The following is a 26,533-nucleotide window of genomic DNA, read 5'->3' on the forward strand; positions in this document are numbered from 1 at the left end:
CTCGATTGGACCAATTTTAAAATTTGACCTTTGACCCTAAACTTTGACCTTTGAGGTCACAAACATTTTAATATGTTTAGGATGTCATAAGGATCATTTCTGTGCAAGTGGCATCGACATACTATGTTACATGTAGCAGATATGAATTTTGAAGATTTTTAGATTTTAACCGGAAATGACCCCTTAATGACCTTTGACCCCAATTCTATGAACACCCTATAGACACTGGGTATAGCCGATGCATATGTGCAAGTGACATCATCGTACTATATAATATGTGGCAGAAGAAGCATTTTGAAGATATTTGGTTTTATACCGGAAATGACCCCTTAATGACCTTTGACCCCAAATTTGTGAACACCATATAGTACATAGACATAGCCGATGCATATGTGCAAGCGACGTCATTGTAGGATGTAACATGTAAGAGAAGAAGCATTTTGAAATTTGTTTGAAATTTGTTGCCAGAAAAAGAAAGAAAGATCCGATAGCATTTCAAGACCTAGCCGTGACGCAAGTCACGGCTAGGTAACAAGTATGAAATTGTTGTATTATTTCCTAAACAAAATACCTATAGATAAATTTGATAAAAGGAGGATACTTATTACTAAATTGATAAAACCCCATACAATACGGCACTTTGTGTTTCTGAGGCTCAATTTGGATCATCCTTTTGGTAAACACTGGATCCAGGCGATGAGAAGGAGATCATGGTTAAGGTTAGCGGATGTCATGGTTAGGCCCAAAAAAAAAAAATTGTTTGTTTGTCCTCGTCCGACCGACCGTGCACCCTGGTCCCGACCGTTTTTTTGGGGGGGGGGGAATTTTTTTTTGTTGGAATTTTTGTAGTGTCCCAGGACCTAGACCTAAATGCTAGGATCATTCATGGTTGACCTAAAAAAAAAAAAAAAATTCTAGATGTTTTGTATTTTTAATATGAAAATTGATAATTTGTATTCATGTCATAGTCTATTAATGATTTCAAAATGCATTGAATTTGAATGCATTTTGAAATCATTAATAGAGTATGACATGTATTCAAAGTATCAATTTTCATATTAAAAATACAAAACATCTTGAATTTTTTTTTTTTTTAGATCAACCATGAATGATCCTAGCGTTTAGGTCTAGGGACACTACAAAACCGAAAAATAAAAAACTTTTTTTTTTTTTGTTGCAATTTTTGGTACGTTACCCGCCCGAAAAATGCGCCGGGTACCCGGGTACAAAATTACCCGAAAATGCCAGGCCTATGCAGAACTGGCATCTCAAGAGTTAAGCCAGTGAAGTGCTGTGTGTTTGGACTTATTTACCAGTCTTGTCAGTTGTCAGTTTCAAGTGCAATATCTATAAAAAAAATATAAAAAAATCCGACCTACCGACCCAACTATTTCATAAGCCTTTATGGACAAACAAACAATTTTTTTTTTTTGGCCTTAGGGACCTCCTGTCCTTCTCATCACCCCAATCCAACGCTTACCTACAAGTACTTTGCAGAGGAACCCAACTAGCTCCAGTACCAAATCTGTTAACATCCTGTAACAGGATTTTATTTGTACTTGTGTCCCATGATGCAGTTTCTTTGTTTGGAAATTGGAATGGAAATGAACTTACCAGTGCTCATGTCTCTGAATTGTTACAGGTAACACAAAGTATTAATACTTGACCACATTGCGGTTCCAGTTATGGCTGTCAACGTGAATAGATTCCTGTTTACCAGGATACTGGGTCATTTCCCACAGCAAGAAATGACATTAGCATTTGCCTATGGATCAGGAGTTTTCAAACAGATTGGGAATACTAATCCTGTAAGTGAATAATAGCTTTTTTTTCAGTCAATCAATTTCAGTATACAGTTAGAGAATCTAGTTAGTGTACATAGCCCAATATCATCATCACTACAGTTTGACCAGCTCGTAATTGGCGGGCCTTATAACATCGCGGATTAATATCAATATAGTTTATTTTGAGAATTGTCTCGTGACATCTCGTCAGAAGCATCACAAATTATTAACTGAAGACCATACTTTGCCTACTTTATTTAACACACACAATACAGGCCAACAGACAGGTCAACTATAATCACTTTTAACAAGGGTCTACTTTTGGTAAAAGCCTAACAATTCCCGCAGATTACGAGCTGATCAAAGTATACAGTTCTATAATCCTAATACTTGTAAAAACTGAGGATTATTGGATTTTTATGAAACTTCAAGGTCAAAATGAAAAGCGTTGAAAGGCAACATTTTACAGGATTATTTCAAGGTCATCTGTAATTAAAGCACTTCAGGCTAAACCTTTCATGTGGTATTTTAGTACATTACAATCTTGCAAAAAGTAGAAATTAAAGAAAAATTGAGGGGATCGCTGTGGACCAAATCACACATTATGGCATTAAACCAGTTCTCATTTTATTCAGACCTTGCTGTGTAATAGATAATGAACAGTTCAACACATGTTAATATGTGTTTCCTAATTTCCCCCTTTTCAACCAGGATAACATGATAGATTTTGTGTTTGCCGTGGATGATCCAGTATCATGGCATCGGAAAAATATGGACAGAAATCCTAGTCACTACTCTGCTCTGAGGTTTTTGGGACCTAAAGGGATTACTGTTGTACAAGATAGATTTGGTGCTGGAGTATATTACAATACACTCGTCAGATGTGAAAAGAGGGTACGTATATAGATATATGCAATAAATGACATATAATGTTATTTTTACAGTTTCAAATAGCTGTATATTGAAGCCCACTGTGTTGAACATATTTTAAATTTGCGGTATGATCCCGGCGGAGGGCTGAGGGGTGCGCGCCCCCTGGTATATCCCCCCCCCCCATGATAGAAAAAGTGTAAAATTATGCACCAAATGGCTTCAATTGGACCTCCATTTTGCAAAATTTTCAAACTTCTGAGGGGGTCCTTCTCATATACCCCCTGCATGTGTCTGTTTAGCTTCTGCTTTGGACACCCAGCACTTTATGTTTAACACAAAAATAGTGAAAACGTGTCCACAAATGGCTTCAATTGCGCCATCATTTCACTAATTTTCGGCTTTTTCAAATAAACTTAAGTTTTACACAATAATAGTGCCAAAATGGTCCACCAAATGGCTTTGATTGGGTGTTCATTTTCCAAAAGTTTCTAACTTTACTTTCTGCAAGTTCACCTTTCTTTGCAAGGAAAATAACCCATGTTGTTATGCTGTAGTTTATTGTACAACCATGCAGTGTAATTATTGTTTTTGTGGCTATTGAAATTCATTCTATCAGAGGCATCTCATGTGTCATATTGTGGAGTGGTTGACTGACGTTTTACATTATTTCGGAAAACGGATTTTTGCGTTGCGTAGAGTAAAGTTGTCTGCACCCCAATAAAACGTCCAATTTTGTTTTTGTTTACGTTAAGGGTGTCAAATTATGTTAATTAGTTTCAAAGCCACTACCAGAGCACCTGCATGCTAAAACTTTTCAGGCCAACACAATACACTAATGTTGACCAGAGAAGATCCTGTCATCGGTGTGAGGATATTATGCCTGTAGTCTCAACTATTACATGACACAGTAGAAGTATGCCTGTAGTCTCAAACACAGTAGAAACTCAATTAACATCTATTGTTTATTCAACTAATTTATCAACATTAGCATGTATTCTGTGTTTTTATGGAGAACCTATAGTCAACAGTAGAGTGTTTGTTTATTCAATTAGTTTGTAAGTGAAACTTTTGAAGGACAAATTAATCAGGGTTGCCACACCTGTGGTTAGGTAGCCCAAATGGGTGACTTTTGAACAATTTCACTGAGACTTCCCATAGGAACAGATCATGGGGTGACTGTCAACATTTACTCAAGAGGCTGAAATGTCCTTTGTCAACATCTCATATTAAATGTCCGGATCCAATTGCCTATTTGCCTTATCAAACCACTGAATTTTATTTACCATGAATAGGCCTACTCTGCTTTGTGGTAGTTATCAGCATAATGTATGAGCATAACTTTATATGAAATAGAGTGTAAGGAAATGTGAATAAAATTGTTTCAGCTGCACAGTGGTGTAGCCAGGACTTTTCAGAGAGAGAGAGGGGGGGGCAAGGCAAATTTCATGGGGGGGGGTTGTCACAAATGGGCTAAAGAGTACGATAAATTTATCCAAAATGGGCTAACAAATAAAAAGTACAACAAATGCATAGAAATCTAAAATATCAGATCAGCCAGCAGGCCACAGGGGGCCAAGAGGGATGTGAATAAAATTGTTTTCATCTGCTCAGTGATGTAGCCAGGACTTTTGCAGGAGGCGGGGGCAGCAAGGTACATTTCAAGGTGGGGGACAAACTTGGATGAAAATGATAAAAAAAAAAAAAAAAAGGTACAACAAATTTGTCCAAAATGGGCTAAAAAGTACTGTAGTAACAAATGCATAAAAATCTTAAATATCAGAGCGGCCAGCATCCCACAGGGGCAAGACTTCTCACGGTGGATATGATATGGTGGCTCGAAGACTTGCTTTGATCAATGATCTAATTTCAAGCCATTGATTTATATGGAAAAGATACTAAATATTATACTTCTAAGTTCTAAATGATAATCTCCTCTCATACCATTAATCACATTAAATAAAACATTTACATGTACACAAAATATACAAAATTTACCAACCGCGAAAGACGGGTGACCGCTAGTTTCACTAATTTTCGGCTTTTTCAAATAAACTTAAGTTTTACACAATAATAGTGCCAAATGGTCCACCAAATGGCTTTGATTGGGTGTTCATTTTCCAAAAGTTTCTAACTTTACTTTCTGCAAGTTCACCTTTCTTTGCAAGGAAAATAACCCATGTTGTTATGCTGTAGTTTATTGTACAACCATGCAGTGTAATTATTGTTTTTGTGGCTATTGAAATTCATTCTATCAGAGGCATCTCATGTGTCATATTGTGGAGTGGTTGACTGCTATAAATATCATGCTTAAAAATTACCATGTTAATTGTGCTGAAAAAAGGTCATGCATAATGTACAACCTTTTTAAATTATTTATGAATTTGGTTAATTTATTCTAACCTGAATTTGTTGTCAATATGTAATTATGTCCCACTTGATTGAAATCAGCCAATAGTAGGGTGGCCACAATGCTAGCTATTGTGTGTACCCCTGCCTACATGTACACAAATGTATGGTGGAAATGTAACAGATTCTGCAGCAGTTGGAAAACTTTTGGGCATTTTGAATTCCATAAAATTTGTCTCCTAGTAACTTCTGTGCAAACCCGACTACCTAATTAGATAGAAAATATTCTGCTCGTAATGATGGTGAATATAGCATTTTTGTACGGTCACGCATAAAAAAGTTACGGACAAAATAATTTTTGTCATCAAACTATTTTCCCAAAGATGTACAATTATGCTATATTCAGTTTTACAATCTAGACCCTCAGAGCAAAATCCTGTGCAAAAATCAGACAATTTGGTTGTGTAGTTTAGGAAATACAGGCCTTTGAAGGTCATAATTCGCACATAATAGCGCCCTCAACGGTGAAAATCACACATATTTACCTTAAAAGTCCTGGCAAAAGAGTTATTTTTTTGATTTCAGCCATTTTAAAAATGTTGTAAAGAAGCAAATATAGCAATTATGACCCTGGATTTTTAATATTTGCATAAATGAACATTAAATAAACAAAAACAATACATCTCATGCCTTCTTTGGCTTTATTCCCACAATTATCGCTCTGTGAATATGCAAATTTATGACAAAATCAGGATTTTCTTAAAAATGGGGTAAAAATGGCCAAATTTGTGAATCTTTAAAAGGCTGTATCTTCGCAACGGATTGTCCGATTGAGTTGATTCAAAAGGTGTTTTAAATCATTTTGCAGAAGGAACAATCCTGACAGAAAAAGTAATTCCAGGGGTGGGTTTGAAATTTTCATGTACCAATAGAGCAATTTTGAATTAATTTTGTAATTACAACATAGAATCCCCCATAGTGCTGCACAGTTAAAATCGATCAAGATAGTAAGTGGGTTTCTTTCATATTTTTACCTCATTATTTCGGGTTGAAATGGATGTTGTCACTAATATTTCTTGGCAAATAACAAAACAAAAACCGGACCAAAATCATATAATACAACTTTTAACATGATACATACATGTACACATACTGCCTTTCTCTTAAGCAAAGACCTTGTGCTTGATGAAGTTTTTATTTTCAGTTTTTATTTTCAGCTATTGAAAGAAGCTCCAGTCTTAACAAAGGTGCATATTTAAGTATTCATTTGGACTCCATCAAAAATTCCAAGTTTGCAAGAAAATATTACTTTAGACCTTGTGGTAATGAAGCAATGAATTGACTTGTAATTCTATAATAATAACACAGATTTGGTGTTTTGTTACAGCTCATCAAGTATGGGGTAGTGAGTACGTCAACATTGAAATCAGATCTAATACATTGGGATACTCTATATCTAGGTGGAAGACTGCACAAGCCGGTAAATATGTGTTTTTAAAGAAGATTTGACATTGGCCTAAAAAAATTGTTTGATTGGCGTAACATTCTTTTTATTATTATTTTTTTTAATTCAGGTGTTATTTTTTTACACACAAATTTTAAGCTGTAATTTGCCAGAGTTGTAGCTACGGTGGCCGGTGGTGGGCGGCAGAGAGCCCACACCTCAGTTTTGGAGCCCACCACTCAGCTGCAATTTTGGCATTGCAGCCCATCACTCAGAATCCAAAATAATTGCACAATTATTTTATTGAATTAGTCAAGAATTTGGTCAGTTTTGACAACAAATTGCCAAGTATGCATGATTTTCATCAAATGCCACCCAGCACTAAAAATATACTAGCTACAACCCTGTAAATTGCATATGATAAAGGCCTTGGAACTTTAAAAAAAAAAAAAATTTGTTAAAAAATCTGAAGAAAGTCTAGGGCTTAATGCATCTATTGATTTAATATATGTATAAATGCATTAAGTTCTGAACTACTTGAGTTGGATACTGTTAATGCTGGTTTTACAATGCGATGTAATTTACATGGGGACATTTATTTCCAGCAATATGATCTAAATCAACTATATCTGGGGCTCCCTATGTGACCTATAAAACCATAACCAGGTAAATACATAACAAAAGTGTGCAAAAGCCATCAACATTCCAGAGAAACTCTCTGGAGGGTGTATGGTCCAATCTTTACATGTTCTGTTTTCTATCTTACATGTACATTGAGGCCAAGGCTCCCGCTGGACGCGAATTCTTGCGTCCAGACGCATTTTTGCATTGCTGGACGCAATGTTCAACAAATTTCATTAACCCGTTGCGTCCAGTCGGACGCAAGTTGATACAGCCCAAAAATTAGTGATTATAAGCTTACCAACTTCATCATCATAAAAATCGTGAAAATTATGTTGACTGATCACCCCTAATTCTCCTAATAAAGCTTAATTAATATTCATAACCAATGGACCAATCAGTAAACGAGTTATTGACCTTTCACATTTAACCACTCCCATTTTGCAATACTTCCGGGTCGAGGTCACCAGTCAAATTTACATTGTCAGCAAGTTTGCATTTACGTAATTTGTTATTGACAATAATATTTACACAAATCTTTAAAATCTCATCAGGAATCTGAAAGGAAATAGTCAAATATTTGCATCAAACTGCGATGAAATGCGATGCAATACCAGGAATCGGGGGCTTTGTAAAATTGTATTCCCTGTTGCCCAACACATTTAAAACCTACATGTACGGGACGCACAAAAATTTTGTGGGACGCACATTTCCCGACCAGGTTTTACAGTTGTGCGTCCGATCGGACGCAGAGTTTTTGAAGGCTAGCGGGAGCCTTGATTGAGGCCTAGCATTAAAACAATGTTGAGTTGTATTACTCCAGCCGTTTTGATATGAGAAACAAAAATGTGTATAACAATGGCCCAGAAGATAGTACGCACACTGCTGGTGTGGTTACCACAATTTGCCATGTTATTGTTCACACCATCTACATATCACTGGTGTTAAGTTTTACTGGGGTAATGAGAAAAATGTGAACTTTCTTATAACAAAATCTGAGTTTTTATGAAGAAAAAAATAGGGTATGAGGCTGTCAGCCAGGTCGGTCACACCCTTTAAATCAAGTTTTTTTCTGTTTTTAACAATGTTTACACCATTGTTTATGATTCTCTTGTGATGATGACATTTACATTTTTGAAATACAGGTTGAAATAATAAAAAGGACATCAGACACCAAACTATTTAATGCCATGCGTCAGAATCAATGGAATGCTTTGTACACATCATTATTAATGCTCCCAGAGCAAATCTCAGAGGAATACTTGTTTAAATGCATTGCTGGGCTATCATATTCAGGTAAGTGGAGACGGACACTCAAAGCAAACACACACACATAATAATAATAGTAATAAAGTAAAAAAGTTGATGTATATTGCATAGTATACAAATATTGACTGCTTTTTATTCGGGTACGCCGAGGGGCATAGTCATGGTTTTGAGATCACCGCGGGCCTATAATTTTAACCATGCCCCGAATAAAAAGCAGTCAATATTTGTTTTATATACCAAATCTTAGATTCTTGTCATCTGCTTGGTTAAGCATCGATTTTGGGAAGAAAAATTAATAGTTTCAAAGCGAACGGCACACAGATTTCAATCTGCGATTTATGCGTAATCATAGCGCGTGAAAACATTAACGCGTGCGTAATATCATTTTACGCTGGGAAAAAGCGCGCGGTTTGATCGTGGCGCCGTGACCGGTCCATAGTTCATTTCATGGACCGGTCCATAGTTCATTTTGCGGGCATAGTTAATTCAATGGCTGCACTTTCAACCAATCGGAAGACAGGAATCTATATATGAGGTATATAATTATAAATATGTGTGAGAAAGCACATCAGAGACGATCATAGCAAGGACATTAACGTGTGAAATATACAACAATAAAACATGTAAAATCAAAAGCAAAAAGAACACAAGATGCATATTTTACACAAGGAGTAAAACAAATAAATTGTACACGCAAAGCAATAAAATTAGAAATGTGAAATAGGCACCAGTGCAAAAGGCAAGAACAGGAAGATTACAATGCATATTGCACAGAATTGAGTGCTTTTACAGAGAAAATCAAAAAATTTAAACCTATCGTATAGAAAAAAGCAACAAATCAACTACATCATTGTAGGGATGATGGTCTTCTCCTTATTTTGGCAAATTTAAGGTGGTATTACACCCCTTGATAAATTTGTGAATATTTTTACATTTTTCTCAAAAAATAATAACACAATGGTAACAAAAGTTATGTATATAGGGGAAAGGAATCCAGTTACTACACTAGAATTTCAGTGACTCAAGACAAGCGGTTCGTTAAGAGGTACCACTAGAATGTACCCCATTTCTTAACATATATAATGAACCACTTGTCTTGAATCACTGAAATTTCAGTGATATACATAACTTTTGTTACCAGTGTGTAGTTATTTTTCAAGAAAAATGTGAAATTAGTCACAAAATTTATCAGGGGGTATAGTACCACCTTAAGGTCATGATACTTTTCTGCCCTATATACCTCCTTCTCCATCACTCTGTTGTGTGCTAGTATTTACATGTAGCTAGAGCATATATTATTACTCAAATTTCTCTCTAAGTCCTTTATAGTGTTGGCTGATCCAACCCAAGATCGGATCTGCCGATCTCCGATCTGAAAATTAGCAGATCGGGCCGATCCGATCCCGATTCAGATTCCTTACATGTTATTTTACAACCAGTACAAGTTCATTCAAGTCGGGCCCCAGTAATGTTAACAGTCAAAGCTTTTAAGCTTTGACTGTTAAAATTAAAATTAAAATTCCCCAAACCTGTAACTATGTAATATGATGACCGTTTTTAGAGGTTTTTCATGTCAATATCAACCCAAATAAAATACCATTTTACACCCCAAGTCCCAGCGTTACTCACTCAGTGCCTCCGATTGTCGGAAGTTTAATCATTAATCCATTAAATGATGTACCATCGTACGGTTTCGTAGTTCTATGCCACTAGTTTTAATATTGACAATGTGGCGACCGTCTATAAATAAATGATCGCGCATGCTCAGTTATGACTTAAGAGCTCATGGAATTCCCCATATGTTACTCTGCGCTTGCATGCCTCGTTAAAGCACGTGTTATACGGGTACTGGAGGGGGTAGGTATATTGGGCAATTCACAGATCCCTTCGGCCGAATGATGGCAGGCTTTATTTTTGGAAAATATTAGTCTTTGCCCGCGAGCGTGCAAGTTCAATTGATAAATACAACAGCAAGGTTTGCGGTATGTGCAAAAGGTTACAGATGTCAAACAGCAACAAGTCATGACGACAAAAGCGCAAGCACAAGACAGTGAGACACGTGATTGTTTGTTTACATTTTAATTCGGTCTATCAAAGGGTGGATACATACATAAAATACTGTATGAAACGACTTGATCCGTGCGGTGGTAAGAACGTTTTTTGGAAATATATTGGCATTAAATAGTAGTAATGTTACATAAGAAAGTAATGGTAAGCTTAAAGAATTGTTGTGTACTTTTATTACTGTCAAGTTCAGAGATCGGTAAGCTAGATCGGCAGCTGATAGCTCATCTGCCGATTCAGATTCAAGGCCGATGCAGTCCATATCGGCACCGATCTCCGATTCACAGATCGGTATCGGCCAACATTAGTCCTTTACTACAGGAACATAGTATGTTCATTATGATAATTAGAGAATAAAGGTATTGTTTTTAGCCGCTGTCGTGCATCTATCGTCTCATATAACACGGGCGACATCATTATTTTAAGTAAAACAACGAGGCGAACATTCTTAAACACTTCAATTGAAATAAATATATTAATCATAAGTATACCAAATTATTAAATGCTATATTTTACAAGGAATTACCTAGGGCTTAGAATCGATCAGTCCTGTTACTGCTATGCACATCCGATTGTCACACCAAATAGCCCCTACAATAAAAAATTATCACCAGCCACCACTACATTGTACAATAAGATTTTAACCTGTGACAGAATACATTGTAGGTCAGTTAAGTTGAACAGGCTGACAATTAATGTTTTGAGTGAGGATATGTACATGTAAATACAGGGGTGGTTTGGGAAGCAGGAATCAATAAAATATTGTTTGTTCTAATGCGGATCAATATTAGGGACCCTAGATGCAGGAGTGGCTACAAAATCTACCATTGTGAGTGTTCAATGGTAGATTTTGTATCCACTCTTGTATCTAGGGTCTTTGATATTGAACATGTATGCATTACACTCTGAAAATATTTGGGTCAATTGTTTGACACAAGAAGAACAGAATCGGATGAACAGAAACACATGATAGGTATCAATATATTTGTCTTATAATATGAAATTGGTAAATTTGTTTGCAAACCTGATTTTTTGGCATATTTGTTATGTTTACACATGTCCCAACTTGCACCTAAATGGAATCAGCCAAATTTGTTGTGTTTGTAGTTCAACAGTGCAAAGTTTGACATAAAATCGTAATTCATGAATAAATGCCCTTTCACTGTGACCTTGTTTTGTCAGCTCAAAAATGGACAAAACCCTTCCCGACAATTATTACTAGTAATATTTAGGCATTTTGAGTATAGACGAATCCAACAAGCCAAGTTATGGTCAGAATTCAGTCGGCCATTACTGGGTCCCGCCTGCACCAAACTGGTGTTGTTACTGCACAATTGGGTGGATTAAATCTGCTTAAAAATTGATGCTGAATTGCTATTACTGGGTCCCCGGCGCACCAAACTGGTGTTGTGACTGCCCAATTGGGTGGATTAAAGCCGCTTAAAAATCGATGTTATATTGTATTGTGTTGTAAACTTTCATCATTCTTTTGTCTACGTGTGACACGGGTGATGGAATGCAGTTTAATATCCCCGCTAAGGCCACATCATTTCACATTTTAGGTGGGATAGACCTAAGGGGGGGGGGGACCCAGCTATGGCTGCCATTGAGGTGTAGGAATGCATGAAATTAGATTCGTCTATAGAATAATAAATTAAAAATTTGAAGGAAATCGTACATTATGGCTTTAAAGTTTTAATACCCTTTATTCTGAAAATTGTTTCCTTAATTTTGATCTTTCTGTAGGTGATTTCAGAATGGTTTTTGGAGAAGATAAAAATAAAGTGCATAACATAGTAAAAGGGAATATGACGGAGTTTAGAAAATACTACAAAAGAATGCTAGAATCAACAGAACATATATATTGGAACAAAAAGAAGAGACGAATTGAGGTAATGTGAATTCAATTTTTCTGTGTGACCCAATCAACCAAATCAAAATAATATTCCTAGCAGGGTTGTTTGATTTAAATCACGCCGATTTAAATCACTTGATTTTTTTTTTAAATCACTGATTTAAATCAACTTTTTCCATTTTTCTTCACTTACTTACTTATTTCTTGCTTACATTGACTGTTTTACTTCATTCCTAATGTTTCTACAAAATGTTGGATACAATTAAAATACCTCTATGATGTCACTTTATATATTGCTAAAAATTCATCTTCAAGGTGCAGAATTCAACAGGTTTGTTCCCCATGATTTTACCAACTTTTTTCTTTGAAATTTTTACATGTAAAAACATGTTTGGATTTTCTGTAAATACCTGGTAGGATTGTGCATATGACTAGCATTCCACTGGTACTCTTTTGACTTTATCATGGGGTATAGCAGTTCTTGGACTTTAAACAAAATCAAAAAAGTCGATTGAAATAAAATAAAAATCTGATTTTTTAAAATATTTTTTAAAAAATCAAAAAATCAACAACCCTAATTCCTAGAAATGTTTTCAATCTATTGTATGTAATTAATCATTGTTAAACCAGTAATTGCTCATTACCAATCTGAATCAAATGTAGGATTAACCAGTTACGCCTTAATTAGGTGTCTAAAACATCTGGTTTGTATATATAAAAAAAGAAAGAGATGTTTTCAATCTGTTGTATCTAATTAATCATTTTTATACTAGTAATTATTCATTGCCAAGAATTAATCAGTTACGCCTTAATTGTGTGACTAAAACATCTGGTTTAGTCCAGTTTCTCTATGAAAAATGAAAACTTACAAGCACTCTATAAATTATCCCCTATTGATAGAGCTGTACATGCAGTGTGAAAGGTAAACAGTCACTTTCTACAAACACTCCACCCACATCTTGTGATTTCCTTTCTCTACACATCAAGATGCCACCATGGCATACAATGTATGAGAATGGTGTAAAATTATCCACAAATATGCAATGTTTGGGTGAAATTTCAAAACTGTTTATTGGGATAATCATTTGAAATGTTTATGAAGTATAGTAATTGTAGTATGTTCCTTTACCCACATATCCAAGATGGCCAGCATTGTCCTACATACATGTACAATTCATAATCCTGCAACTTTTTTTATTTCGCAACTCACAATATTATTTGCGACTTGTGTGGGAGTGTGATTTTGCAATATTGCGAGGTGCATGTAAGACGTGTCAATGGTATGATGTGTTTCCCGTACTTTAGATTCGAGTTGGCCATAAAATAAGTTAATGTGACATTTGTTGCATGATGACATCATCGGCATTGGACTTATAGACATGACTTCTTTATGTTATAGAGAACAAATGAATACAAACTTAAAGAAGCTCAACACTTCTATTTAAGTCAAAATTAGTTTGAGTAACAAACAACTTAATCTTGCTGGATTGTATTGCACATATTATTTTCTGTCAATGATGTCAATGCATTGAGGCAACTGTGTGGTGCACACATCTATGTGATGTGCGTGTACCGGTGCTAACGATTTAAAGCTGCACCCAACTTGCGGCGAATCATTGACGTCAGTGCACATTTCATTGGGTATAAGCATTCACTCAAAGCGTTAGCACATACCATGCCCATATATTTATAAAGATGTGCACAAAAAATAGCAGCCTCAACCCATTGAAATCACTGCCTCGCTGAGAGTGAAATACTCATTCCAGGTGTCCATCAGGGCTCATGCCTCACTTTTTTATCAACTTGCCCATTTGCACAAATTGGGCCAGTTGCTGTCCACGAGCGTTACAATTTGCCCAGATATTTTAACAAGTTGGGTGATAAGTGTGGGTGAGATTTTTACCTTCAAGAGTCAGCTAGACACTTGGGCAAGTAGCAGCTGTGGTATAATCTGTATAATGCCATTACAACTCTTAATTTATAACGGGCAACTGCTAAATTTGAGTAAGAAAAGAGGCTTGATAATTAACAATAAACCATTTGCATGGTCATCTCAAAACCAGGTGTGTTTTTTGTGTGACCCATTTCATATGTATGCCTTAATTATCGCATACGCTAAGTGAAAACATGGCACAATTCAGAAATTGCGTGCAAGGAAATGAAAAACAATTTTGCACATGCATTTGTATGGAGAACCTCGTTTTAGAAGCAAGATGGTGGATCCATGCAAAGGGTCAATACACTTTTGTTTGATGATATCTCTTATTTTTTTAAATAAGAGCACATAATTATGATCTTCGTTGTATATTAACATCACTTTTCATTTTCATGGTGATGTTGTTTTTATCTTTGTTTGCAGCAAGACAGAAGCCCTGCCTGTCTGTACTCCCACATGGAACAGCTGCCTTCAAATCTTAAGAATGAAGTAGTAAGACTATCTGGTATTAAACACAGTGATGTACAAGAAGTATTCACCATATTAGCAAGGGAAAAAGCCTGTACAGATTTGGTTAAACAAGGTACGTGCTCATTATAATAGTATTGTAACAGTGGTAATTTTTGCATGCCGTGATTTTTCATTACGGTTCACTACCTGGAGAGAATTGAAAAAAATCCTTTGTAATATTCAGCTCTGCAAATGCTGGAGAGTAATGCTTAGTCAGTATAGAATTGGTAAGGAGAGTGATCCTGATATGTCTCATAGCTCATCAACACTGAAAATTTACTGAAATACATTTGAAAATATATTAAAGGTTTAATCATACTGATCATACTGAAAATCTACTGAAAAGAACTGACCTCTCGGTAATTACATTGAAATTGTTTACAACCATGGCAGCAGCAATAACAGGCACTCAACATGCTCAACTGGAAATGGACTGAAACATATCTGAAAATTGATGATCATTCCTTAATTAATAATCCCACTGAAATTGATTTAATCACACTGAAATGAGCTGGCCAGTGCTATTGTTATAGAAATTACTACCTTGAATCATTGCTCATTATAGTGAACTTGAGAAAGCTAATCAATTTAAATGGTATTGATATTTGGGAATTACTAATCTCTGTGATGTATAATATGACCCTTGGAAATGTAAATTTGTTTGATAATATAAGTAAGGCAGAAGATTTCTATCACACCCTTGATCAATTATGCAAATCCTTTGTGAAAAGAGTGAAGGCAAGATCTGAATTGAGTTTGAATGCTACTGATATTTAATTTTTGTATTTGTATGTGACGAATTCTGCGTTGCTATTTAAAATGTGTAATTGAATATTTTTGTTATTCTATATGTTGTTTTATTTTCCTTCTTACGACCCATTTCAAGTCAACTAGGGTTTAGACAGGCAATTTCTTATGCTTTTACTTTTGTTTTTGTATTTAAAATGTAATAATTTTGCATTGTGTTTTAAATTATTTGTTTCTCATGTATGTTGTTTTTGAACGCACCGCTGGTTAGGTGTGCACAGCGATATTTCCCTACCCAAAAAATAGCGCCATCTCTTGATATATGGGAATGTTTGATGGCAATATTTTGAGGCGTTTCCGAAACATCCCGAGTAACTGAACTATGAAAACTATCCATACAAAAAATTGCAAAACAAAACCTGGCATGTAAAAGATCATTTCACAACTCTCATATTCCCAAGAATACATACTGTATTGTAGAAAATAACTGGGTTGATATTTGAATAGATTCAAGCCATTTCCGAAGGGCTATTTTGATAAAATTTTCATCAAAGGCCAATATGATGATGACATTTTGTATTCCAGTTTTACAATATTTTTCGAGTTTTGTTGAAAATTTTGGAAGTTTTCTAGGGTCTATGCAAGTACAATGCACAGATACATGCATATGGCATCTTCCGCCTTTTGGGAGATTTTTCCGCCTTCAACCATCAATTTGGTCATATCTTCGGATTTTACCGGACCTGCCTTTTACTACATATTCAACGCCTCGGCATGCGATCGGATGTATTACAGCACACAGACATACTTCAACAGGTAGAGGTTTATAAAGGCGAGTTTCAGTTTGCAGTTAAGTACAGAATAATAGCATGGAATATAACTATACCCCATGGTATCAGTTAAACTCTAAAGTTCCTACAGCGAATTTTTATAAACTCATCACAAGAATACTCTGTTAGCAATATGAACAAAAGAGTTTATCCGAGTATTCATGATACCAGCATGGTAGCCCTCATGATAAATGCCTGGTATTGTCTCTTGAACATGCTTTGGCCGTGCTTGGTACATCCTTGACAAAAGGTACAATGCAGTCTTGGGTTCGAGTCCAGTAGAGAAATAATAATTTGGTACGTGGTCAATAGGTGAAATATCGCTGTGGTGTGTGCCACTGATACAAAAGTGTATTTTCCAATAAATAAATATATAAATAAATAAATAAATAAATAAATAGAAGTCAAATGCAAGTGTCACAATAGTGAAAACTATACTGAATAAAAACAATTTCAGTGTTACTGTTCTTTTGTTCTTGTCGATTTCAGTATTACTCGGCACTTTTCAGCATGTTTTACAGTGTAGTGTCAATATATATAGTGCCATATACTGACTCGTCTTACCATATTTCTGATTGGCTCAATATATGATATAGCCCTTTTTGTAACCAATCAAAATAGTTCTTACGGATGAAATTAAAACTTGACCGCCGGTTCCGTCCGTTCTAAACAATGGAAACTGGACGCCGGAACCGGCAGTCAACCGCAGGTCGAGTTTCGATTTCATCCCTTACAAGCCGATAATTTTTAGTGGTTTTCCTTTCTGGTGTTTGCTTTTTTCAAAATAAAAACAAAAAACTAGTACCTTACCTTGCTGTTTTGAATCAGCATTCAGAAATGTTAATGTTTTCCAACAAATTATTGTCCAGGAACATGGAGCCTGTCTTGATAATACCTGAGGTTGTCTATTTTTATTAGTTGCATCGTGTAGGATTGAAAGAACCAATTACCGTGAATATGAGATATTATATACTTATGACAATGTAGTTTATTTGGTATTAAAAAGAATTGAATATAAATACTATTTATAGGATCACTATAGATTTGCCGTCAAAATGTTGATGGACTGGAAGTGACAATGATTTATTACTTGCAAAATCTGTTGCAAACATCTTTTAATATACCGTTGACAGATAATGATTGTTATAGAGCTTCAAGAGCTTTATTGAAAAAGGACATCAGACTTCAGAGGAACAAAACACTTGAATACACTATACAAAATAGATAGATAGATGTTGCTTTGTTTCTTGTTGAACAACTGTAAGAAAGCATTTTATAACAAAAGCATTTATCCTTTCTTTTTTTTTTTTTTTTGTATAATATTTCTACATCATAATCATACTTTTTGCATAAAACCTAGTGAGAAACATCCCACCGGCTTTGCATCCTTTATCATGTGGGTGTCTATCGCGCTATACAGACAGCAGTAAAATTTTCTGAGTGAGAGTTCCAAGTCAATTTAATAAAAACAGTGTTTTTCACCACACTCTATTGTGCATTATGTTACATCATATGAACATGGCTGAAGTCAAATCCAACACATCCAAGTCTGAGTCCTTGGTGTTCAAATCCAATCATATTTTATTATTTGTAAAAATGCGAACACAAATCAAGGTCATTAATATCTCACAATTGACCGCAAAATGTGTGATTGTTCCAGCGTATATACATTGTATTAGTAACCTCTGTGTGCGCAGATTTGTGCATCAAGCTCGTGTGCTTGCCTTCCATATTTGGATTGTGCACTACCTTATTTGCACATATTATGATTCGCACTGTTATTGGTCATCCTATATATGTTAGCCTTATTTTTTGGAAAGTCAAAATGTAAAAATTATTTATTTTTACAAACTTTTGAGGAAAGTTTTGTGTTATTTTGTAAAGTGAAGAGATGAAAGTGGCAGTTATGAATGAGGTTAAGGGTGGGGTATGAACGTTTGGACAGTATTTATTTTGGGACATTAGAGCACATCAGACATATCGAATTGCATTCTGAATACGAAGAATGTCATTCTGATATCAAATAATTTTGAATTTTGAAATTCGCAATTTAATACACATTTTATGGCAAATCATTAAAATTGATATTTTTGATATTTAACAGTACTTGAAGTAAACTTGATAAATCTGATGATTTATACTTAAAGTGTATGTAGGTGGGTTGAAAAGCCGACGATCAATTGAAAATTTTGACCTTTTCATTGAAGATATGGATTTTTCCCCAAAACACCCAAAAAATTAGGTCTTTTGGGGAAAAATCCATATCTTCAATATGAAAGGTCAAAATTTTCAATTGACCGTCGGCTTTTCCTCCCTGCTACATACACTTTAAGAATATATCATTAGATTTATATAATTTACTTGAGGACTGTTATATATCAAAAATTTGAAAAATATCAAATTTTTATAATTTTTCATAAAATTTGTATTATATTGTGATTTTCAAAAATGAAAATTATTTGATATCAGAAAGACATGCTTCAGATTCAGAATACAATTCGATAGCTCTGAGGTGCTCTCATGTGCCACAAAAAATACTATCGAAACGCAATAAACGCTCATTTTAGATCCCTTAATAACTTTGCATCAGTATTATGTTGGGCATTTTGAAAAATCTATACATTTTGCTTTATGTACCTCGGAATATCCTTTGGGGCTACGACCCTCGGGATATTCCTCAGTTCCAAAAGCAAAATGTTTAGATTGTTCACAATGCCCTCCAAATAACTGATGCACAGTTATTAACCTCTAAATAACGCCTCCTGATTAGGTCATTAGTAAGTCATTAGGGTAAGTCATTAGTAAGTCATTAGGTCATTAGTAATGGGTGTTTTTTTTGCTGTAATTAAACACATGTATGCATTAGGCTAGTATTTAGAACATGTGTTGCTAACTTAAAAAACAATGATGAAGCCAGATCAAACCTGATCTTTAAAAGGTTTCAGGCTTGGGGAAATTTTCAGAATAATGTGCATCATGATGTGCATGATTTTTGTCTTGCCTAAACTTTGTTCAGAAAGAGACTATGCAGTCAATATTTTAATTTCGCATTCATTCATTCATTCATTCATTCATTCATTCATTCAATATAGCATTAAATTTGTATGGCTCATCGGCCCTGCTCAATTGATGAAACACAGAATTTGTTGCATAAAAGAAAAGAAAATTTGAAAAAAGCAGGGAACCACATACACATTAAATGGGTATAGAAATTGTCCTCAAATATTAAATTAATGAATTTAGATAACCATACGGGTTATAATGAACCTTTAACATGACGCCATGATGGCAGGATTTTATAAGTCGTTTTATATACCATCTGTACCATATGTCATATACCAATATTTGTAATATATATTATAATGACAAATATTTTGCTTGTTAAATGTTCAGTCCATTATGGATAGGTCATTATGATTAAGGGTGAAGTGGGGTGTCATGGATGATACACAAGCCTCAAAATAAGCAGATCTGGACCAGGAGCCACACATTTGGAAAAAGCAACTCCTGGTCCTGAGTCATTTCAATTTCAATTGTACACATTAAATACGAAACCTGCTTTAACTACCAGGCTCTACAATGTAGAGCCTGGTTCATATGATTTTGGTGTGGACCAGGAGCCAGAACGCTATGACCATTGGGTAAATGGCTCCTGGGTGCCTGGTTATTTTGAAGCTTGATGATACAGTTAAAGGTCATCCAAGGGTCATATACACAATTTTTGTGAAATTTTAAAAAATGGCTCTGGTGAAAATAGCCACATGGAGAACATCTAAAAATGCTAAAAATTATCATTCTTTTTTGCCCTGATCAGTCTCTTGATGATTTATTCGACATGGGTATGAAATTCTTTTATTTGCAGTATATTTGCCAATTGGCATTTGACATGATGGATGTTGCATTACATTGTTAATTAACTAGTTCAGGGGAATAATGCATACTTTATGTGAATGCTCGATTCAGGCAAGGCTAATGTACTATTGCTCTTTTCATATATGCATGTACATGTATGATAAATGATGCTTTTAGCAATTAAGTGTTTCCAGACTATGGCTTTTCTAATTACATTAATGCTTATATGTCTATATTACTGAGGCTATAGGCCTAAATAAATAATGTTTAATTAGATTTAGTGAATGTAGCTTCACTTCCGATATGCATTTGGGGAAAAATATTAGAAATACATCTGATAGGAGTAGGAGTATGATCATAAAACCGCCTATTGTTAATATAACATTGTCGATTTGTTGGAAAGGTTGTGGAGTAAATATTGCATTTACAATCATTTTCAGTCCGCATTGAAATTAGCTTTATTATATGAGGAGAGCCAATGAATCCATCATTGCTCATAATGGATGATTTCAATGCTAGAATTGGGACTGGATGATGCTAAGTTAACATACCATGACATCCACTAACAGAAATGGAAAGTACCTTGTGGAACTAGCAACGGAGAAGAATCTCATTATTGCAAACACACAGTTTTGTAAGAAAGCTAGGAAATTATGGACATTTACAAGCTCAGGAAGGAATAAGTACCAACTGGACTACATGTATACATGTACATGTATACTCGTGAAGGAACAGTCTGCAGAATGCTAAGACGTCAACACCTTTGCTAGTGTGAGCTCTGATCACAGAATAGTGTTGGCAAGAGTAAAGTAAGCCTATAAAAAAGGCTCCGAAAAGCAAGACTTTACCTAGGAAAAAACAGTTTGATTGGAAATCCCTGAACACTTATCAAAATATTCAAAAGATGTACACACCATAGTGTGCAGTAGGATTGAAATCCTTGAAGATGTAGAGGAAATAGCCATGGGACTGTTCTGAATGTGAACTGGAAGGAACATGACAAAGACAGACCTATATGGAGATCTTCCAAAAATAAGCCACAAGAGCACTTGATGCGGAAACCTGGAAGCCCCGCCCTGACCTACATAGACATCCTGAAAGATGACATTGGACTTGAGGCAGCAGACTTCAGGACAGTAATGGAGGACAGAAAGTTGTGGAAAACCATTAGTTCGGGGACACCACTCGAATTAAGCAAGTAAGTAAGCATACATATAATTAGCTGGACTCGGATCCGGGTCCTTGAGTCAAGCCATTGGTACAGCCAAGGTTGGCACAGCCAAGCCAGAGTCAGAATCCATCAAATTAGGGACTCAAGACCGAGTCCAGTCTTGAATCCAAGCCCGGTCTCAAGTCCGAGTCCAGTCTCAAGCCGGAGTCCGGTCTTTCCTACACCCATTGATTAACCTCGTTAATCTCTGTCATTGCAGGTGTGAAAAATATTGTGAAATCATCCACCAAGACACAGAGCATCAAAGGAATATTCACAGCAGGTAAAATAATTAGCACCAATAGCTGCTTGGTGTGTGTTTTATTTTAAGGCAGGTTGGAGGGGAGCATGATCTTCTGGTGTTTGCACTCAAACATTCACACAAATAAAAGATTGGCTTCCTTGACTCATTTTTTGTAAGACCTATAATATTTATAATTTTCTTAAAAGTACAATGCAGTGTTAAGGTTGTCCAATGGACAAGACCTTATGGCATCGCAAGTCATGCATCAGTGTGTCTGTCAGTCAGTGTGTCTGTCAGTTGGCCGTCAATAATAAGGTTTTTGGTTAAATTTGGTCACATATAAACGGTTCAAATCGTATTGCAACCATCTTTATGTTTTTATACTTTGCACAGAGTTAAAGAGTCCAATATATTCAACACTTGTATTCGAAAATATACTCAACATTTAGGCTGTATGTTGGATAGACTCATCCTACTGGGTTTTTTTTAAACCAAAAAATATCATTTTGACCAAAATCTTGTTTTTGACCAAAAATCACCTTTTTGACTAAAAGTTACATTTTTACCCACAAATGTATGGGGTTGCTCCATTTTTATGATAAGTATGAGGTTGTGATTTTGACCAACTCATGTGTGGCCAAGAATCACATTTTTAACCAAAATCACATTTTTGACCAAAAATCACATTTTGAACAAAAAAATGCATTTTAAAGCAACAAAAATAAAAGTTTTTGATCAAAAATCTAATTTTCAACCAAAAATCACTTCCTGCACAAATCAGATTTTTAACCAAAAAATTGTTACAAGATTGTGAAAATTGCCCCCCCCCCCCCCAAAAAAAAAATTATCACAGTTTTGCATGGCATTTTCCTGACAGTTTTTGTGCAGTGCTCCAAAAAGATTATGACTACATCTCCTCCAATATTTTAAAACTTGTAGCTAAACCAATTAATTTTTGTATTGGGCTCAATCAATCCAATTTTATATCATTATTATATTTTGATGAATCCAAGTGTGTGAAAAATATTGGATCTAAAACATAATAATGATAAAATTGGATGCTTTACACACAAGATTTATTGGTCTCGCTATGAGGAGCCCAGTACTATTTTGAAACTCATAGTCCAACCAATCAATATGGGCTCAATCCATGCAATTTGATATTAATCTTGGGCTATAGCTGCACTATGGGAACTTATAATATTATGTAATAGTGGTGTTCAAGGTCACACACTGAGGTCAAAAGGTCACATGGGCTGAAAATGGGGGGAAAATCTTCAGCAGATGACCTATCTTGGACTGCCTATGTATTAGATAAATGGCTAGAACTGCACAAATTTGGCTCCTACCATCCAACTTGCCTTAACCCCCTGAGCACTACCTGCCGATCTAACATTGCCTCTGATTGGTCAATTACATGATATCTTCACTTTAATCACCAATCAGAATGGAGCTCTGCAAATAATTCACCCTTATTTTTTGTGTGGAGAAATTATTCTAACAATGTCGCTGATTGGTCTAATTGATAATGAAGAAAACTTCTTTTTGGCCAATCGGCAGGTAGTTCTCATGGGGTTAAGTCCATTATTTTGTTTTCCAAATGTTCATTCTGAGATGCAACAATGAATACATCATTAGGACTGATTAGCATTTTGAACAACTAAATTGAAAACAGATAAGTTAAAGCTGATAGGAAATAACAAAGAAACATGGTGTTTTCTTAATTGCCTGATTTTGTTTTTGTTTTCAAATTGTGCAATATAGAAATGCGACAATGCATACGCCACTAACAACTAATATTGTTGAATAGGTTCATTAGGTTTGTTTTTGTTTTCAAATTGTGCAATATAGAAATGCGACAATGCATACGTCAATAACAACTAATATTGTTGAATAGGTTCATTAGGTTTGTTTTTGTTTTCAAATTGTGCAATATAGAAATGCGACAATGCATACGTCAATAACAACTAATATTGTTGAATAGGTTCATTAGGTTTGTTTTTGTTTTCAAATTGTGCAATATAGAAATGAGACAATGCATACGTCAATAACAACTAATGTTGAATAGGTTCATTAGGTTTGTTTTTGTTTTCAAATTGTGCAATATAGAAATGCGACAATGCATACGTCAATAACAACTAATATTGTTGAATAGGTTCATTAGGTTTGTTTTTGTTTTCAAATTGTGCAATATAGAAATGCGACAATACATACGCCAATAACAACTAATATTGTTGAATAGGTTCATTAGGTTTGTTTTTGTTTTCAAATTGTGCAATATAGAAATGAGACAATGCATACGTCAATAACAACTAATGTTGAATAGGTTCATTAGGTTTGTTTTTGTTTTCAAATTGTGCAATATAGAAATGCGACAATGCATACGTCAATAACAACTAATGTTGAATAGGTTCATTAGGTTTGTTTTTGTTTTCAATTTTGCAAATGCAACAATGCATACGTCACTAACAACTAATGTTGAATAGGTTCATTAGGGTAATTTGTTGACTCGGTCATTCCTCTGACGGGAAGATGAAATATTGTAACGAGCAAATATTCACTTGTCAAATAAAATGTAAATATGTATACTATTAACCCCATGAGAACTACCTGCCGATTGGCCAAAAATAAGTTTTCATTATCAATTGGGCCAATCAGCAACATTGTTAGAATAATTTCACCACACAAAAATTGGGGTGAATTATTTGCAAAACTCCATTCTGATTGGTGATTAAAGTGAAGATATCATGTAATTGACCAATCAGAGGCATTGTTAGATCGGCAGGTAGTACTCAGGGGGTTAAACTAATAGGGTTAATTAGTGTTCAACACATAAGCTGGAGGTGATTAAGTATGATCATAGCATAGGTCTTTGTGTTTGAAGGCCTCTATAGTATGATTAACCCTAACACCGCTGCTTTTTGCTGTCGGAAGTTGCGGAACAATACATCGGCTCTCAAATTGATAAGCCTATTAAATATTTAATTTTGTAATTAGTAATTAAAATGTGTGTACGTCATGAAAATATTTGCATTATCACAAGCATAAACTATTTTTGTATGGAAGAAGCGGATATTCAAGGAGATTTTTGCTGGTATTTGCTGCCTGGCTTGTACAAAAAATAATAGTGTATGTGATTTCGGGTAACCTCAGGCTTTAGACACAGACAATACTAAGAAATTGATTTTGTCTTGAAAGGGTAATTTTTTAGAGGGAGTGTTGCACCTTTTATACAGACACAGGCAGGTTACTGGAAACTAAAAAAAAAATATTTAGGCCTTATATGGCTCACTTTCAGACAGTGTTCGAAATAAGCATTTATCCTCTTGTCCTCTAGTCCAAAAATCACTGGGGATAACCATAATGAGCTATGTACTAGTCCCCTGGGCAATATATATTTTACCTCCAAAATCATGATTTATAAATAAAATAAAACTTGACATTAAGTTTTGCCTTGTCATGTTTTATTGCAATTTGTATCATTAAGCATTTACGAACCACTGCTAGCACACAGTATTATGCTGTGCTGTGCACTTGTTCAGCATGTCCACAAAGTTTCTGAATATTTTTAATTAACCATTTCACTGAGTTAACCAATGGTGCCAGTGCTCAAGAACTGCATTGGTGAATTTTGAAGCTTGCACAGATTGACCAATTTGTAGAGCTACAAATTTCCAAAGCCAAAAACAACAAACAAATTTGATTTTTTGCACTCATAAATATGACACATTTTGAGGACAACTGAAATGTTTTGAGGACAAGCAAAATTGATGCTTTAGTTGTCCTCAGGACAACCTCCATTTTTTTCTTATTTCTGACACTGCTTTCAGATCCCATGGTATGAGCATCATGGGTGCTTTCCACATTGTTGTAAAAAGTTTCTCTTCCATCTTGTGTGTTAATTTGTACAAATTTTATTGTATATCTTTTTATGCCTCAGGATTATCAAAGACATATGTATACAGCATGAAAAAGTTAACGAAGATGTGGAAAGGAGGGAAGCAACAAAAGCAATCTAAAAGCAGCTGATAAGATGACTCAATACTTGCCCCAGAAGCAGAAGAAGTAGGAAGGAGGGAGCAACAAAAGCAACTAGATAGCAGGTCTTCAAAAGAACTAGTAGGTAGTGCTCTGGAGGAAGGAGAGGCATCAAAGAGAAGCGAAGTGACAACAGCATTTTGATTGGGGTATACATTTTGTTCCCACAGTAGGTACCCCTCTATAATGCTTTTTCAGTTCCTATAGGCAGTGATGTAATGGTATTTCCAAGTAATGCCGTATTAACCATATGTGTTGACCAAAAAAGGTTATTTTAGAGACTGTGTGTGATGTTATGGTTACTCTGCCATACACATGAAATAGTGTACCTTCTCAGCATAGCAAAACAATCTGGAGGTACACTTCCACCTTGAGCTACGCACAAATATAGTAACATATGGTAGAGTCCATACTGTCTTAATATAACCTCTGTGCACTATTTAAGTACCGTATTAATTCCAATAAGCGCCCATGTCCCAATAAGCGCCCACCCATGGTATTGTCAATTTGCTAAAGAGTACCATTAATGTTGAAGTGACAGATTTACGTTGACAGAGTGAAATAGCTGGAAGATTAGAAATCCTGTGTAAACTTAATTGCAATATTTAGTTACATTTTCTGCATCAGAAAAGCTACTACAATATCTCAAGACCCTTATAGAACGTACATAAATTTGTCTCTAATAAACACCCCTTATGAAAAAATTGGAATGAATACAGTACTTCAAAGGGTTATGAATGTTTTGAGTCATCCAGTAGTATTTTCAAAGTAGTAATATATGGCCAAATGCCATTATAATATGTCCAAAACACCAAGCAAATCTCTACAGGTTAATGAAGACCCTTAAAATTATTTTGTTGGTGAGTCCAGAATTTTGATTCCCTTGTTACTTAATATGTTGATGGATTAC

General features: G+C 35.2%; 1 protein-coding gene across 1 annotated transcript; it reads left to right on the plus strand.

Moving 5' to 3' along the window:
• The first annotated feature begins 1,646 nt into the window (after positions 1–1,646).
• On the plus strand, positions 1,647–26,323 carry LOC140148825 (phosphatidate cytidylyltransferase, mitochondrial-like). The gene is made up of 8 exons (XM_072170900.1): positions 1,647–1,808; positions 2,496–2,678; positions 6,391–6,483; positions 8,214–8,364; positions 12,148–12,293; positions 14,616–14,775; positions 21,562–21,624; positions 25,526–26,323. The coding sequence occupies exons 1-8, from the start codon at positions 1,686–1,688 to the stop codon at positions 25,612–25,614; spliced, it is 1,008 nt and encodes a 335-aa protein (XP_072027001.1). The 5' UTR covers positions 1,647–1,685; the 3' UTR covers positions 25,615–26,323.
• The last annotated feature ends 210 nt before the right edge of the window (positions 26,324–26,533 follow it).

This window comes from Amphiura filiformis, chromosome 3 (assembly GCF_039555335.1).
Source record: "Amphiura filiformis chromosome 3, Afil_fr2py, whole genome shotgun sequence".
NCBI lineage: Eukaryota > Metazoa > Echinodermata > Ophiuroidea > Amphilepidida > Amphiuridae > Amphiura > Amphiura filiformis.

Bases quoted from the DNA above. Each gene is read 5' to 3' on its own strand.
- LOC140148825 (XM_072170900.1), top strand. From the start codon at position 1,686: ATGGCTGTCAACGTGAATAGATTCCTGTTTACCAGGATACTGGGTCAT. The intron at 2,679-6,390 runs GTACGTATATAG...GTTTTGTTACAG, and splicing joins TCGTCAGATGTGAAAAGAGG to CTCATCAAGTATGGGGTAGT. The intron at 21,625-25,525 runs GTAAAATAATTA...TTTATGCCTCAG, and splicing joins CAAAGGAATATTCACAGCAG to GATTATCAAAGACATATGTA.